The 16,502-nt window shown below is 37.4% G+C and overlaps 1 protein-coding gene and 1 long non-coding RNA gene across 2 annotated transcripts in view; one reads left to right on the plus strand and one right to left on the minus strand.

Annotated features, from left to right (window-relative positions):
• Positions 1 to 11,223, minus strand: part of GADL1 (glutamate decarboxylase like 1) — a gene marked incomplete at its 5' end in the record, with an annotated part of 88,595 nt that extends 77,372 nt beyond the window's left edge. Inside the window, 7 exons of the mRNA XM_063301836.1 lie at positions 43 to 97; positions 210 to 289; positions 4,674 to 4,789; positions 5,120 to 5,226; positions 7,314 to 7,404; positions 10,345 to 10,471; positions 11,032 to 11,223. Of these exons, the coding sequence (XP_063157906.1) occupies positions 43 to 97; positions 210 to 289; positions 4,674 to 4,789; positions 5,120 to 5,226; positions 7,314 to 7,404; positions 10,345 to 10,471; positions 11,032 to 11,223 (768 nt within the window). The remainder of the gene's footprint in view (positions 1 to 42; positions 98 to 209; positions 290 to 4,673; positions 4,790 to 5,119; positions 5,227 to 7,313; positions 7,405 to 10,344; positions 10,472 to 11,031) is intronic.
• The window catches only part of LOC134497916 (uncharacterized), an 854,438-nt gene that overhangs the window by 311,433 nt on the left and 526,503 nt on the right, over positions 1 to 16,502 (plus strand). The gene's annotated exons all lie outside the window — the stretch shown is intronic.

Raw genomic sequence — 16,502 nt, forward strand, 5'->3', positions numbered from 1 at the left:
CAAGATCCACACACAGACTCTCACGCTCTTTCCCCCGCTCACCTCTTTCCTTGCCCGCTGGACTTGTTTCTCCAGTTCCTCAGGTATCATCTTACCTCTATGGGACACAGACGTAAAACTTTTCAGTTATGTTCAAACAGGTTAGTCACTTACAGCAATACTGCATTGTCAAATGGATCATATCACTTCAGTGGTGGTAGTGCCCCTACCTGTCATCACTTTTGATGAAGCAAATATTCTGTGTGCCAATTCCCAAGAAGGAAGCTGCCTTCTTCACTGAGTAGTGACACTATGTAAAGGCAAAATATGTGAGAGTGCTTTAAGCAGGTAACTAACAGTGGAAATGTTTAAAAAAAGTTTTATCGGGTAAGCAATTTACAAACTCTACACAAAAAGAGCAGATAAATTGGAATAAAGACATTGTCATATATGTACTGTTCTGCTTTAACCTGCATTCACTTGATAGTTAACTTGCATTAACATGATAGTAAAACAAGATATCATTTCCTCATACTCCCTCAAAGCAGAAAGGAATACTGAAGTTGGTTAACCTTTAGCCTAGTTAGGCATTTAAGGGCCAACTCGAAGTTTCATGGCTTTAAGGTACTGCTACAAAGATATGTCAAATTACAGGCAGAAAAAGAAAAGTGGTCAAGTTGAATGAAAATCCTCTTTATTAATAGCTTTATACCTTGGGGTCCTCCCTCCAGGTCCTTAACATTTAATCTGATTAAAAAATCTAAAATCTAAAATGGATAAAACAATATCACTAGCCTCTAAAAAAACAAACATCTGGAAATGTAACATCAGTTTTGGCCTAAGGTGACCAGCATTAAAGCAGCCCATGGCTGACTTTATCAAGTCTTCTGTTGGCTACAGATGTTATATCATTTTCATTGATGAAGTATTCTGCGTTCATGACAGACTTTCTAAACGCATTTGTAGAAATATCTCCAACTGGAAATATCACACTGGACTCTATTTGAAGTTATTTAGTCTTATTTCGAGCAGAACTACTGAAATCAAAGTAATTTAAGAAGCCAAACTGGTCAGAGTGGCAGCTGAGTTTGGTTGGCTGAAACATTTAAGATCCTGAAGTCAGTAATTTTAGAAAACACATGATTCAAGTGGGTAAATTAGGAAATAATTTTTGGCACTCCCATTGAATTCAATGTCTTGGTAATTAATTAAACCGGCCTTAAGCAGGCCTAACTCTGCACTAGCATTGGAGTAGTGTTAGGGTTAGGTATGGACATGGTTTCGATAGAGTACATCTTAGTCTTTCTCTTGCTCCAGCCCTCTTTCAGCCAGTAAGCTAGCTCTGTGGACAGATCACTCTTTCTGGAGAAAATATTTCCTGATGGAGGAAACTATGTACTTCATCTTAACCATAAAAAGTATAACTGAAACTGAGACAATAATAATACCAACCAACTACCTCTCAAAAGAAAAGCCTGGAATAATTTTTAAGATATTGTCTACAAGTCAATCAAAAACAGGAGCTGGCAAAGGTTCCTGTTCACAGACTTTTTAAAGAAACATGATGACTCATGAGGAAACTATTAGTGAATATTGCTAATAGTTACTGAAAGGCCTATCATGAAATATTAGAAAGCTTTTCAAATCAAAGTTTGAAGACAAACGTTATAACCTTCATTTTTTCCTGCTCATGAGCTTCTATCAGACAGACCAAAGCCTTTTGGATCATTTCAAGGTGACTGCTCCTGATTCTGAAAGGCAGCTCTTATGTCTCAAAATGACCACATGAACAGATTGGCCAAGAATTGTAAGCCTTTTTCATTTTTCAGCCACTGGGACAAAACATCTACACAGCCTTTTTATAAACTATCAAAGAAGAGTATCATGTGGATAGCAAAGAAATCTTTCAGCATATGGCATTTACCACCTGTACAATATTTCAAAGGTAGAAATACTCAGAAATTAGTGGACACAGGCTTTCAAAATAGGAGCAAGGAATGGCAACATCCAAATGGCCCAGAGGCTTAATCATCTTGTTGATCTCTGTGCCTTCATATCACTAAACCAAAATGTGTGCTTCATCCTGATTGCTGAACAAAGTGATTCTGGGTTCCACAATGGCTCCGGTATTTAGATGGATATGAGAACATTCAGGTTAATCTGTATTGCACTCCATGGGGAAATTAGGTTTAATTCCATGAACAACTATAAAAACAGAAGACCTGAATTGCCCTGGTGACTACAACTTTCACATGAATAAAGTAGTGTGCAAAACCACCTAATGAAATTGCACATTCAAAGGTATTTTTAATTTTCTACTCTGACTCCGTGGCAAATCCTGAAAGGTTCTGTAGAGTTTCACAGAGCTCCTGAATGCTCCCAAAGTCTATGAGATTTGAGAGTCTTTCAGTAGAATAATAAATCTTCCTCTTAAGGAAAGCAGAGGAAATAGGAGCAACCCTTTAGGGTTATTTAAGGGTTAAATTAATGTATTTGCCAACAATGCTGAATAAAGCCTTAAATTCTTTCTTTGCATACAGCAGGTGAAACCAGGTGGTTAATTAATTCAGTTTTCTTCCAGAGAGTTCACACAAATGTAGTTACGAATGAACATAATTATGAAAAATCTGCAGCACTTTAATGTGTGGGCATGAATATATTAAAGTTATTCAGGTTGCCACACTTTTTTAATGAGATGAATCATCTCAAAATGGTGGCTCCTTTTTTTTTTGACAAGGAAGTCTTCCCCCCCCCATTTTTAATGAAGTGCATCAAATATACCATCAGCTACCATCAGCCAATCATTTCTAAGATGACACTTTCACAAAGCCTGTGGAATTTATTAACTGGTGCTGTTTTGTGAATAATAACATACATAGGTAGATGATTAATCTTCTGTTACACTGAATTACATCAATAATGAAATAAGCCTGCAGAGGGCTAAGGTACCATTCACCAGAAATTTGGACAGTGGCATCAGAGTTTCATTTGAATTGCAAGTGATTTTTACAAAATAGCTTCTTATTAGTACTCTAACAGTCACCTATTAAGCTCAGCTGAAAGGAGTGTGACAGTGAATTCCTGGGAAAATGTCAAAACCTCTTCAGACTCAGATAATAAGAGATCAGTGAAATCTACACAGTGGCATAGTGGCAGGCCACTGAATCACAAGGCTTGGAAGAGAAAAGCTTTTTAGGACTCAAGACCTTGGTTTATTCTTTCTTTTTTTCAAAAAAACAAAAAAAAAAAAAACAACCCACCACTAGCTGCAATCAAAAAATAAAGGAAAAATGTAGTTAGGGCAAAAATGAAAATGGATGCTTCCAATCTTCTCCTCACATGCACAAGACAGGCAAACACAAAAGAGAACGAAAGGGAGGGTCATAACCACTCTCTTGTGCTGGCAATTTTGTAACAACATAACAAGGTTTATCATTATGTCTGACCCTGGCCAAACTTAGCCAAGGGTAGTGACCATAAAAGGAAAATAAAGGGGTGGTTAAACTGCTGTGCCAAGAAAAATGCAGGCATACAACTAACAGCCATTTAAATGCAATCACCAAAGCACAAAATGTCCCTTTAAACAACGAATCCCTACACTCACACACTCACACATTCAAACGTATACATAGACACATTGTCTCTCTCTCTCTCTCTCTCTCGTTTCTGGACTGGGTTGTTTTCTTCTGACCATTAAATAGAAACAGAGTTGTTTTGGGGCAGATGTTAATTTTAATTATCAATTCAGTAACCAGCAATAACAGAAAAGAAAGCTTTCCCAAAATAAAACTGATGTTCCTGTTCTCTCATTATTTCTTTTCTTTTCTTTCTTTTTTTAATTGTAACAGGAGTTGAAATTAGCCTGTCTTCACTTAATCTAGCAACTTGGTATTCTGCAGAACAAAAAAAGAAAAATGAACATCTGGTTTCTTCATTTAATTCTTCTATTGTTTGCAAGCTACTTGCCAATAAGGAGTATTGTCAAGGAAGAGGAAAGGAAGGAAAAACAGACACAAAACTTGGAGAAAAAACTATCAAGAGTCTTCTCAGTTTGGTCATTCTTATCCAAGAAGCAAGGAGCACCTGGTGATTATCAGAAAACAGCAGGGTCAATGTGGGCAACCTAGGGCTAGAAACTACACTTAAAATATTTCAGGAAGTAGGGGTGTAGTTGTTGGTGCAATGACAGGAAGACACAGAATACTAATGGGAAGTTGTTGTTGGTAATATTTTAAGGCCTTTCATTCTTTTTTTTTATTTAATTACATCTACCGCAGGACCCACACAACAACTTTATTGAGTTTCCCAGCTAAAATAGTTGGAATTCACACTGCTAATTTTTGGAAGCAAACTGTGCCGCCAAAATTCGGTGGCACATGTCCTCTCTGAAGAATCATAAAAATGAATCTTTGAATCTCATACAGTGCCTAGGCCATCTAGCCCTTCAGTAAAGGAAAGAAGGGTTCAGTTAGCACAAATATTTCCAACAGGGCTTTGTATAATTTTACTTTTCAAATCTTATTAATAGTTCATAATGTCAGAATATACATTGCCAGCTAAAACCTTGCTTAACATCCTAGCTTTGATTTTCTGTGTGTATGCATATATCCTGATGCTTATTATAACAATCTTTGGTCCACATTTTCCTTCTCACAAAATGCTGTACTAGAAAAGCTATAAGAAAAGTTCATTACCTCTTCTGATGTAAACAGAACCAACTGAGGTATCCCAGAAAGACCTCTTTCCTTTATGTCAGGAAAATATTTATATCTTGCCAAGTTCATTGCATACATATTGGAAACAGAGCCACCTTTTAAAAAAATCATTATGTATATTAATAAATATTTCAGGTTTCCAAACGGTAAGTGTAGAAGTACCCAATTGTAAATGCTGTATGGTTATAGATGCTTCTTGGATGTTGAGGAAGTCATATGGATATAAGCAGAACATATACATCTCAGAGAGCATAACACTGGAAGAAGTAGAATGGGTTTTGTGATACAGTATAGTTTCCACCCCACTATAAGCAACAGGATGCCCCAGAAGAGAAAATACCACAGGATGCCACAATACTTATATAAATCATATGGTTGCTATGTAGACATTGCCTTATTTCTTAAATTAAGGAACACTTTCTTACCTGGATTAAATATACCATCTCCTCCTTCCCATCCAATATATTCAATCATTTTCTTTAGGACTGCTTCTTCCACTAGCAAAAACACTGGAGAAATTTCATAGGTATATCTGAAGGAAGGGAAATGTGACATGAAACTGTCACTCAGATGGTTGACTTTTATCAAATGTACCAAATGAAAAAGAAAATTAGTAGATAGCATGAATATGAGTATATAATGGATCCCTTCCTAGTCTGCAACCCAGCCCCAATTTTTATAAGACATTTACAAGACATTAGTGACCTAAAACTATAAATTGAGACATAAAACTCTCTAGTCTGTCTTGGTCATTTTAAGCACCAGGTCCCACCACTTCATGCCCTTAATAGACTGGATGACATGTAATTAACTGATTCTCCACCTATTCCGTTAAAAAACTATGCCCTGTATTTCAAGCACTATACCATAGTCCTTCAGAATCAGGAATCTAATTCCTGTTAATTTGTTATGCTCCACAGCATATCATTACATTGACCTTGATATACAATCATCTGGCCTTGTGATGTCTCAACCCACATGCTAATATGACAACTTTGAACCTCTTCCTTCTATCTACAATCCAATATTGTAGACTCAGGGATAGCCAAAATATCTATATATTCCTGATCTAACTGATGCTGCTATATGTTGCAAATAGCATTAATGTGGAAGCAGTAATATATTGAGAAAATTTAAAAAAAACCTCTATTTTGTAGCTTCGAAATTCATTTACCATCTAAGACTTTTATTGCTTCTTATAACATTCCAAGTGAGAAGATACATAGAGAAGAATAAACTGTGATAACTAGTTGTGAGAACTGTGCTTTCGAATAATGGTCAGTGTGACTATGGTCTCCTGTGAAAGGACTTCAGTTCCTCTATGACAGTGTTTCTCAGCCTTGGCAACTTCAAGATGTGTGGACTTCAAATTGCTGGCTAGGGATTCCAGGAGGAAGTCTACGCATCTTAAAGTTGCTAAGGTTGAGAAACACTGTTCTACGTGCTCTTGCGATAGATGTTCCCAGATTCATCTTGTCCTATCCCAGCGCTGTAATGATGAGAAAAACTGTATTATCTTCTGAATTATCATAAAGAGATAAAGGACTTTTTTTCATTTGAAGCATCAAAATCCAATCCAAAAGAGAAATACTTTTAACTAATAATCAAGAAATACCTCATACAAAGAAATAAGCAGGTATAATTCATTTATATGAGAAGGGAGTTCCTCTTGAATTTTCTTAAACATTCTCATATTTGTTCTAATAAGAAAGCAGAACCAGTCAAGGTTTCACATTCAGATTGAATTCCCAAATATAATGGCAAGTATAGGGCAGTACTTTTTTCTCCAGTCTTCCTACATGGGTTAAAGGAATGAAACAGAATATTCACACTCTTTCTACATGAGGAAGGGTCCTACTAGCCTGGGAATAATGTTTGAATAAAGCTAACATTTCAGTAACCCAACAGACTTAGGCTCAAATTCTACAGTCAATATATGGCATGTGGAAGGAACTTCAACACAATTTCCAGACTTGAGTGTGTATGTCCTACAGGTACTGATTCATTTAGCAACCATTTGCAGTTATGATGGTGATGAAAAAGTAACTTTTTGACCAATCTTCGCATTTACGACCTTCATAGGTCAGTAAAGCAAAGAAAAGCTGAAGTAAGATCATAAGCACAGTTGTGGTTTCACTTAGTGACCACTTTGCTTAATGACCGAGTTGCGGGTCCCAACTGTGGTCGCTAAATGATGACTATCGGTATTTGAATGCCATGCTGACAAATGGCTGTCAGGCCAAACAAGGTTGCATGGTACAGATATGAAAAGGAAAACATAGGAAAGATGAGGGAGAAAAAATATTCAGAACAGAAATATTTAATCATATAAAGGAAAGAAGAAAAAGAACTAAAAATAAACCAATTAAACAGATTTTTTTTCTTTCAACCAATTAAACAGAATGCCTCTAATCATTCAGATTTAAAAGAGTCCCCTACATCTTTAATTTAGCTTCTCTATGGAGTTAATAGCGACTGAGAAATCTAATTCACCCAATATCTGAAAAATGCACCCCATCAGTGTTATTAATGTACATAGAAATGTAGAGGAAATAGGATCTGCCACCATTAAACAGCACTGCAGATTCACCACCATGATTTAAAACAAAATACACTTACACACTCGGGTTTAATGCCTCTGTAATGAAACGTGCTGCTAAAGAGTAATAATCAATACCAGCATACAACTGATTAAAAAATCTTGGGTGATCTGTAAATAATGACGACAAAGACATAAATCTGATTAGCATTAGTGGTTGTTGAAAAAGATAAATAGTCCGATTTGCACTTACTGCTAAGGCACAGTTGCAGAGCCCATGCATCACAGAAATCAATAAAAAAATCTAGTGGTTTAGATGTGGTGCATGAACCCAGCCTCAGAACTCCTCCAGTATAGGTGGGAACTCTTCTGCTTTCAGTCAGATTTTCCTTATCCAAAGTAAACCTCCTTGTTAGCAAAGGAAGAAAAGGGAAACAAAGAAAGGCAGAGAGAAGCCTGAACTTGAGATAGATCTGTTCCTGCATCTACCGCAATTTGAGCTTCTTCTCATTAAAGGGGGAGTGTGTCCTAAGGTATTTGTGTTCTGATTTCATTCTTCCCAACTTTATATTTGATAATAGTAAATTAAATATTACCATCCCTGATTACAACAGAGTATAAGACTATTTGAGAAAACTTTAATTATATAGCCAGATGTATTTGGTACAAGAAGAATGGTGTTCAAGTTTCCTATTTAAAATTTGGATTTTTAATTTATTTTATTTATTTTAAGAGTGTCAGCCCTTCCAGAAATATATTTAAGAGATGTATACATAGTCCATCATTTAATAAAAGCATTACAAAAGATTTGAATATAGTTCCTATAGTTCCTATTTTTATGTCCTCTCCAAGACACACAAGACATTCAGAGCAATGAGGAATAATTAAAATCACATCACAGTTGGTTAGCTTAAAGATCTTGCACAATAGGTAAAGTGGCATCAGAAGACTATCTTAAAGTTATATCTAGTTGTTCAGATAAAAAAACTGCATGAATCGGATCCTAGACTACCTATCTTGGTCCATCTCAAGCAAAATAAAATAAACAAACAATAAATGAAATATAGATTTAGAAATGTTACTTTGAATCTTTTATAAATTAATGAATAGTGCAATGTTAACTGCGTGCTCTGGCTGGACATCTTTTTTTGGTAATAAAAGTAAACTCATTTAAACTTAAACTTAGTGGTAAAGAATTATTGGACAACATTCCTATAAAAGGGGCCTCTAAACAGCTACACAATTAAGTGTCCCTTTTATAAGAATGTTGACTAATAGATTCTTTACCAGTAAGTCTTATCAGCTTCAGAAAATTGCTGTGAACTCTCATTAATTAGCCATATTTTCCAAACAGGTAATTAACCTTTTGATCACTCTCATTATTTACTAGAATAAAAATTCTTTTGAATATAGCTACTCTGATTCTTGTTTAATGGGCTGATAATCCTTGGTATTAAAATCCCCTCCTTGCTTCAGGCTGTAACTCTAGATGCTCACAGGTTCTGACAACTAAGACATGTGCTAGTCAAACCGAATTTGCCATTTATAGAATGGCAGGATTTCTGCATCACACTAAGCCATGATACAAACACAACTTATTGAATATGGCACCAATGCCTGGTATTCACATGCTGCACTAAGCCATAAGACATGGTTACAAGCCACAGTGACTGAGTTTCTCCTACCACATTAAGCCAAGGTCAAACAAACCAGGGAAAGATTGTTGAATATTATCTATATGAGCTAATTAATAGTTGCAATCTGATATCTAAGTGGCTAATTGGAAGCACCTCTGTTCTGTAAGCATTTTGTATGATGTAGACCCCCACTTCTTTCAGATTAAATCTATTTTTATTGTATAAACACAAAGCATTAAAAAGGGAGATGGTCATGTATAGTTAAAATTAGCAGGAATACCTAGGAAGCTATTCCAGTACACTTGTTAACCAATGGTCTTTAAGTCCTTCTTTCAACGCAGTATCTTTGGTTTGCCTGTCTACCCCTTCTAGGCCCTTTTTCTTCCCACTTCCTAAATTCCCTTAGAATTTCCAGCCCTGATTACATTTTTGAACGTGGATATTTTAAAGAACTCAGATATATTGGTTGCTCCTATAAATTGTCTAGGATTATGTAAAATAAGCAGGATATAAACAGTTTTAAATAAAACAAATCATAGCTAGAAATAAGCTCAATTTAAAAAAATCAATAAAAATGCAAGGTGCCAACTGTCAAATAGCTGTTCAACAAAGCATGGAGATAAACAGTAAAATGTTTTGTTGCAATTGCCACTGTATGTTCTAAATTATCTTCTTCAATTACCACAGTCAATTCATTTCTCTCCCCTTGGAGACATTCATACTTTACCATAATCATGCCCAGATTCCTGCACTATGTTAAAAATGTTTACTTACTACAAACTGGTTTTATTTATTCTTAATCACTTTTGCTGTTCACTCTATGGTGAGTTTTGTTAACCCTCAAACATGTTTTCTGACCACCATTATCACTGACCACTAATCTTTTCAGAAGAACTCATTACAGTATGACTTCAATTTGTGTAATGAGTAATGCTTTACATTAATGCTAAAGATAGGGCTGAGGCAGAAAATTCATCAGCATCCCAAAGATGGCAGAACCATTTTAGACAAATTCAGTGATCCATTTCAGATGTAAACTCCAAGTTTCCTAAGTATTTATGAAGCCAGGAAGGAATATTCAGAGTTTATTTTCATCTTTTCCTCTCTCTCAGCACAAAAACTTCAACATGAAGATTTTGTTTCATTTAAAGTTCTCTGTTACATCTGAATAAGGATTCTGATTTAGTAGTAACCAGGATATTAAATCAGAAATGTAAGAAGACAAAAAGGAGTGGTACGTATTCATAAAGGCCCATGTCAGATACATGAAGCTGTGAAAATACAATTAAAATAGGCTCTTATCTAGACATGCCATAGTGAACAACTTTTCATTTCATTTTCTGGGTTTAGCTAGAAAAGCCAAATTGCTACATTCTTCTAAATAAATAAAAGCAAGAGCAGCTTCACACTGCAATTGGAAGAACATCACCAGTATCTTAGGAACAAAAAACAGATATAAACATAAGATTCATACAGGTTTTGACGCTGAATTGTATAACATCCTGGCATAACTGCAAGAGTTTGGCATGGCTCTCTCCTGTGTCTTTCAATTCCAAATCAAGAAGTGTTCTCAGTTTCTCAGGAGGTTGCCATTCACACACCTAATTGTAGGAAAGCATCAAGTCATTGGAAAGAAATGTGGATGATGAGAGAACTTAATCACATTGTATCCTAAAATAATTTGCAAAATACTCTGGTAAATACAACTTTTTTTAAAAAGACTGATCTGGTTTAGTTGATAAAGTATTCTAGAATTTCAACATAACTGAGAGAGTCTTTTTATAGTCTTTACAAACTGTTTTAGATTTGCAAATACAAACAATTTAAAATAAGCACAAGTATGAAACACATAAAAAATGGAAGATTCTGAACAACAATATTTGAATTTTAGGTTCGTCTACTACTAAATCCAAGAAATTAAGATGTAGAGGCATGATATAACATGGAAAACATTTGCTGTTGTTGAAGATTCAGTATCTTTAATCATCAGTATCATATCAAATGTGTTTTTTTACATGTATCAGTAGCAATGCACATTGTACATAAAGATACATCCTTGAATATGATTCCTGAGTTAATAATTTGCTTTTTTTATTTAGGTAATCAGTTTGAGTTATACCATGTATTAAGAAGACACTCCAATTACATCAAAGAGGTTTACCTTTTCAGTTGCATCAGCAGCCTTCTTTATCACTTCTTCCATTATGATTTTACTGACCTCTTCCACAAATTTCTCGCCTGATTTTGAATCTGCTACTGGGCCATTTAAAATAACTCCATCAACTAAGATTGCGTCCTTCCTCTTTGACTTTTCTTGCTGGTTATTCATCTCAGCTGCAAATGACGAAGAGGAAACAAAAGCAACACACAATTATATATGATGCCTGTCTCCAATTGTTTCTGTCTAGCCAGTATGTTCAGATAGAGTAGGCTCCAGGTCTCCTCAATTAAACATTGTCATCTTGTAAGACTGAGAAAGCATGCCTCCTCTATTGCAGCCCTGTCCACTGGAATAGCATCCCCTCCAAGATATGGTGCCCACTCTCCTGGGGTTCCAGAAGGCCCTTAAGACCTGGCTATATTCTGAGGCCTGGGGGTAATGTCTTCGTGGAGCCCCTGTTGTGGTTTTGACTATTACAGTTGCTCTCTTGACTGGGCTGTAACGTTTTGTTATGTTTTTGACTGTTTTAATTGTACATTTGTTATGCTGTAAGTCACCCAGAGTCTTTAAGAGTGGGCAGCTATACTAAACCTAGATGATGATGATGATGATGATGATGATGATGATGATGATGATACACTGAATATAAAATTTAAGAAAGTAGCATGATATAATTCCGTATATATACAGATAATGGACTTGCAGGACCTAAAGGAGTTTGAAAGAAAGGTGATGCAAGAATTCTCTCCAATGAAGAGAAATGAAGCCATACCACTAAAAAAATCACTTTGTAGTGATTCCCATTATTTCATAGCTGAGCTGGAAGTAAATCAGTTTAGGTCTCCAACAAGTAAACGACTCACAGTTTTTGCATCATGACATAATGATGCACACTTCATCACATATCGCCTCATCCCCCCTACAAACACCTGTGTAAATATCTGTACATAAAATACATGAAATAGAGGCACAAACTACATCTTCTATTTGCAAATGAATAGGCTCTACTACCACAACCTTTTGGTGGGCTTCATTAATAAGGACACAGAACCTAGCTACGGTGCCTTGGAAATAGGACAGGCTGTTTATCTGACAAAAGGAAAGCAACAGAAACATTAACAGCCTAGAAAGGAAGGAATAAAAAGGGTGAAATCAAGTCATTGCATACAACTTTATCAAAACCACAAGACTGGAAAATGTGGGACAACTATTTCAACAATCTAGAGCCACAGGAACAAAGGGGTTCATTAAAAGGATCATTATTAAATCTCTCATCTAGCAAAGCAGAAGGGAGGACATTAAAACATGTCCCAGAAAATGCTTTCCAGTATTTGGGAATAGTTAAAATATGATGGTAGCACAATGCTTCCCAGTGGGGATTCAGCCTCTATGTTTTGAAATGTTTGGGTATTCCCCCTGAATAATCTTACGTTCTGCATCCCAACTGTATTGCCTAAGTAATTCTCTAGCTCTGTTATAGCTCAAAGATAGTAATATCTCAGGTAAAAGGCCATAAAACTTCACCTACTTCAGCGGAAACGAACCAATCAAAGTTTAATTTTTGCTAGTACTTGAACAGTAGTGCATCTGTTCTGATGGCTTTCTACCACTTATTTTATATTTTCAATTACATTTTTGCTTTCTCTAAGAAGCTAGAAAAAGGGAACATCCTTGAAAATCAGAATGGCAATAAAATGTACTGGTACTATCTTACCAGTTTTGTAATTACAGCCTTTCCCCCTAAATATTTAAGGCCTGTATATTTTAAAAACCAAGATATAGTTTGCAACAGAAGATGGCTTCTTAAAAAATATCATATCCTGGTGTGAACAATTCTCTCTTTACTGTGCTTATTTTCTTCCAATCTGCACTTAAAAAAACCCACAAAGTTATCCAAAATATTCCAGATATCTATCATACTGAAGTTTGTTTTTGTAACTGTTCTTTGTAGGATTTAAAAAAAATAATTTGCAAAAATCTAATAGTTAAAATAAGTGAAATTTACCCACAACTGAATCAGAAATTAGATTGACTTTATTCATTTATGTAATACATTTATAAGGCCAACTTCATGACAACTCTGTGTGGCATACAATGATAAAATCATTACTAAAAAAAAAAAGATAAAAGTAAAAAACCAACGGTGGTTAGAAGAGGACAGACCATTCATTCTAAAAACAAGACAGTGTACAGGACCTGCCACTCAGCCTAACCCGAGGCCTGGGAGAAGAACCAGGCTTAAGGGCTCTTCTGAACACAGTTAGGAGAGGGGTGAGGTGGATTTCAAGGAGGATGTTGTTCCAGAGGGCAGATGCTGTGACAAGGTGGCTTCCTGGGTCCCATCAGATGGCACTGCTTAATGGATGGGACCTGGAACATGCCAACTCTGCCCAACTGCTTAAACTCATATAAAGAACTACAAATCTGAAAACCCACTCAGTTCAGTTACATGTGCAGGTCCAGCCCACATCCCCTACTCTGTGGAGTGCCCCAGGGCTCGGTTCTCTCCTGTCATGAGTACTGATGGCAAGCAGGAGGGGGCCTCTATCCAGGGGGGAAAACGCATGAGGAATTAAGCAGCCATTCAAAGAGACACAGATCAGACCCGCCTTAACTTTTGGGGTTTATCTGTCTGGGTTTTTCCCACTCTTCTTCAGTTTGTTAGGATTCTGTTTAATGTAGCAGTAATAAACACTAGAGACCTACTCCTCGTCTCAGCGTGATTTCTGACTGTTAGGACATCTCCCCTCTCCTATTTAACATCTACATGAGACGGTTGGGGGAGGTGATCCGACAGTTTGGGGTAAGATGCCATCAATATGCTGATGATACTCAGCTTTATATCTCTACCACAGACCACCTGAGTGATGCCGTGGATGTCCTGACCCAGTGCCTGAAGGCTGTAAGGGCCTGGATGGGGTGCAGTGGGCTTCGACTCAACCCTAGCAAGACTGAGTGGCTTTGGGTTTGTGGGCCTCCTGGTGCTAAGGTTTTTCCACCTTTGGTCTAGGATGGGGTTGCACTGCCCCAGACAGACCAGGTGCGCAATCTGGGGGTCCTTGTAGACTCACGGCTCCTGCTCAAAGAGCAGGTGGCAGCCATGGCTAGGAGGGCCTTTGCGCCCATTCCTAGACCGAAAGGCTTTTCTCACAGTCACTCATGCCCTTGTGACCTCCCGTCTGGACTACTGTAACGCACTCTATATGGGGCTGCCCTTGAAGAGCATTCGGAAGCTTCAACTGATGCAGAATGCAGCTGCACAGATAGTAAATGGTGTCGGGTACTCGACACATGTAACACCACTGCTACATGAGCTGCATTGGTTGCTGGTGTGCTTCCAGGTGCAGTTCAAGGTGCTGGTTGTCACCTTTAAAGCCCTTCATGGCTTGGGGCCAGGTTACCTAAGGGGCTGCCTTCTCCCAGTTGTTTCTGCCTGTCCAATTCGATCTAGTAGGTTGGGTATGCTGCAGGTCCCATCAGCCAGGGAGTGTCGGTTGGCAGGAACTAGAAGGCGTGCCTTTTCAGCCGTAGCACCTGCCCTCTGGAATATTCTCCCTACAGAGATTAGGATGTCCCCAACCCTGTTGGCCTTTCGTAAGGCCGTGAAGGCCTGGCTTTGTGCTCGGGCCTGGGGCCTCGAGCATGTGGATGGTCCCGTCTCTTGGCTGTATTAACATCCATGCATTGCTCACTTGGCAGTCATGTATATTTATTTTGTATTTGTTTTATATTTTAACTGTTTTAATTGTAATTGTTTTATAGTTTTATTGTTGTAAGCAGCTCAGAGTCACTCGCTGAGACAGGCGGCTATAGAAATCAAATAAATAAATAAATATGAAGTGCCTTCTAAGTGAACTGTACTTTCGCAGAATAAGGTATCACAAATATAGATATAAAACTGGGAGCAATTACTACTGTATTAAGATCAAAAAGGCAAAAGCTCTCAAAAGCAAAACCACACCTGACAGTACAGCACTGGCAACAGCAAGAGAGCCCAGCACCATTACAGCCCCAATACAGATATATGTCACACAGAAAGCCCCATAAAAAAAAAAGTCCTGGAAAAATCCCAATAGAGGGGGGATTCAGCACGATCCATTTACATTATCATCATTAATCTAATCCTAATATTCAGACTGTGAATACCTCTGGTCATGTAACCAAAGCATTCAAATGCCAGCAGATTTGGAAAATCTCAAGTTTGCAAGAGGGAGGAAAAATCTAAAGGAGGGGAACATCCAAAGCAGCTCAATCAGAACACAACAGAGATTAGAGAACCTTGGAAGAAGAGGGAACGGACTGGAGAGGCTGCAAACCTGAACAGAGAGTACTTCATACTGAGTTGGATTCTATGAGATACATTTGACATTTTCTGAGCAAACAGTCTGTATTCAAAAATAAATGTCAACCATGGAAGGAAGTGGCTTCTTCATTCACAAAATGACTTCCACAGTAAGTGTAACGCATTAAAAAAAATCCCTCCAAGGTCGCATCTTGCCATCCTTTCTACATTTTCAAGACACTCACCTAACATCCCTCAGCTTACTTTGCCTTTTTCCCTAGGCCAGTATTTCTCAACCTTGGCAACTTTGAGATGTGTGGACTTCAACTCCCAGAATTCCCCAACCAGCCATGCTGGCTACAGAATTCTGGGAATTGAAGCCCCCATACCTTAAAGTTCCCCAGGTTGAGAAATACTGGCCTAGATAGTTGGATTCATCTACAGCAAAACACTGGGCCTCAACTACTTGCTCACTTTATGTTCTAAAAACTCCTATGGGGCCTATTATGAAATCTAAATGAAACATAAGGGTGGGGGGTGGGTACATGGAATTATTTTGGAGGCTACTGCTTTGTAGCATGTCAAGCACTTTAAAAATGTATAGTTTTATATTTTAAATGAGAAAAAGTAGAATGGGATGGAGGGCCCGTCATGCTCCAAGAGAGGTGAGCATGGACATACCAGTGTCTACGAGCACCATATGGATGATACCAGCAAGATTTTATTCCAAATTCTCCTTGTAGCACTGAAAAACCTTTTGCTACCTGGATTAAAACTGTGCAGATTAAATCTACATATTCTATATGTGGACTGCAACACATTACAATAGTAAGTATGATGGTAAAGCCCAGAGTTTGTGGCTCTGCTCACCAAACTGCTGGATTGTTTGTCAGGATGCTATTGAAAAACAGAAGCACATCCCTAGTGGTGCCAAGAAAAGGGATTATTTGCTGAGACTCATCATAATAGGATGGCAGAGAAGTGGAGATAACATAAGGGTCAATTGATCTCCTAGCAACCATACTGTTCTCCCACACTGAAAATAGACGACTGACATATTTCCCAAATTGTACACTCTTGAGTCAGCTGGATTGTATGAAAAAAAAAAAAACCTTTGAGCCATGTATTGCATATACGTTGAAGGATCTCCATGCAGATGTGTTCTAGCATAATAGCATATAACAAGAAT

The sequence above is a fragment of the Candoia aspera genome, chromosome 4, assembly GCF_035149785.1.
Source record: "Candoia aspera isolate rCanAsp1 chromosome 4, rCanAsp1.hap2, whole genome shotgun sequence".
NCBI lineage: Eukaryota > Metazoa > Chordata > Lepidosauria > Squamata > Boidae > Candoia > Candoia aspera.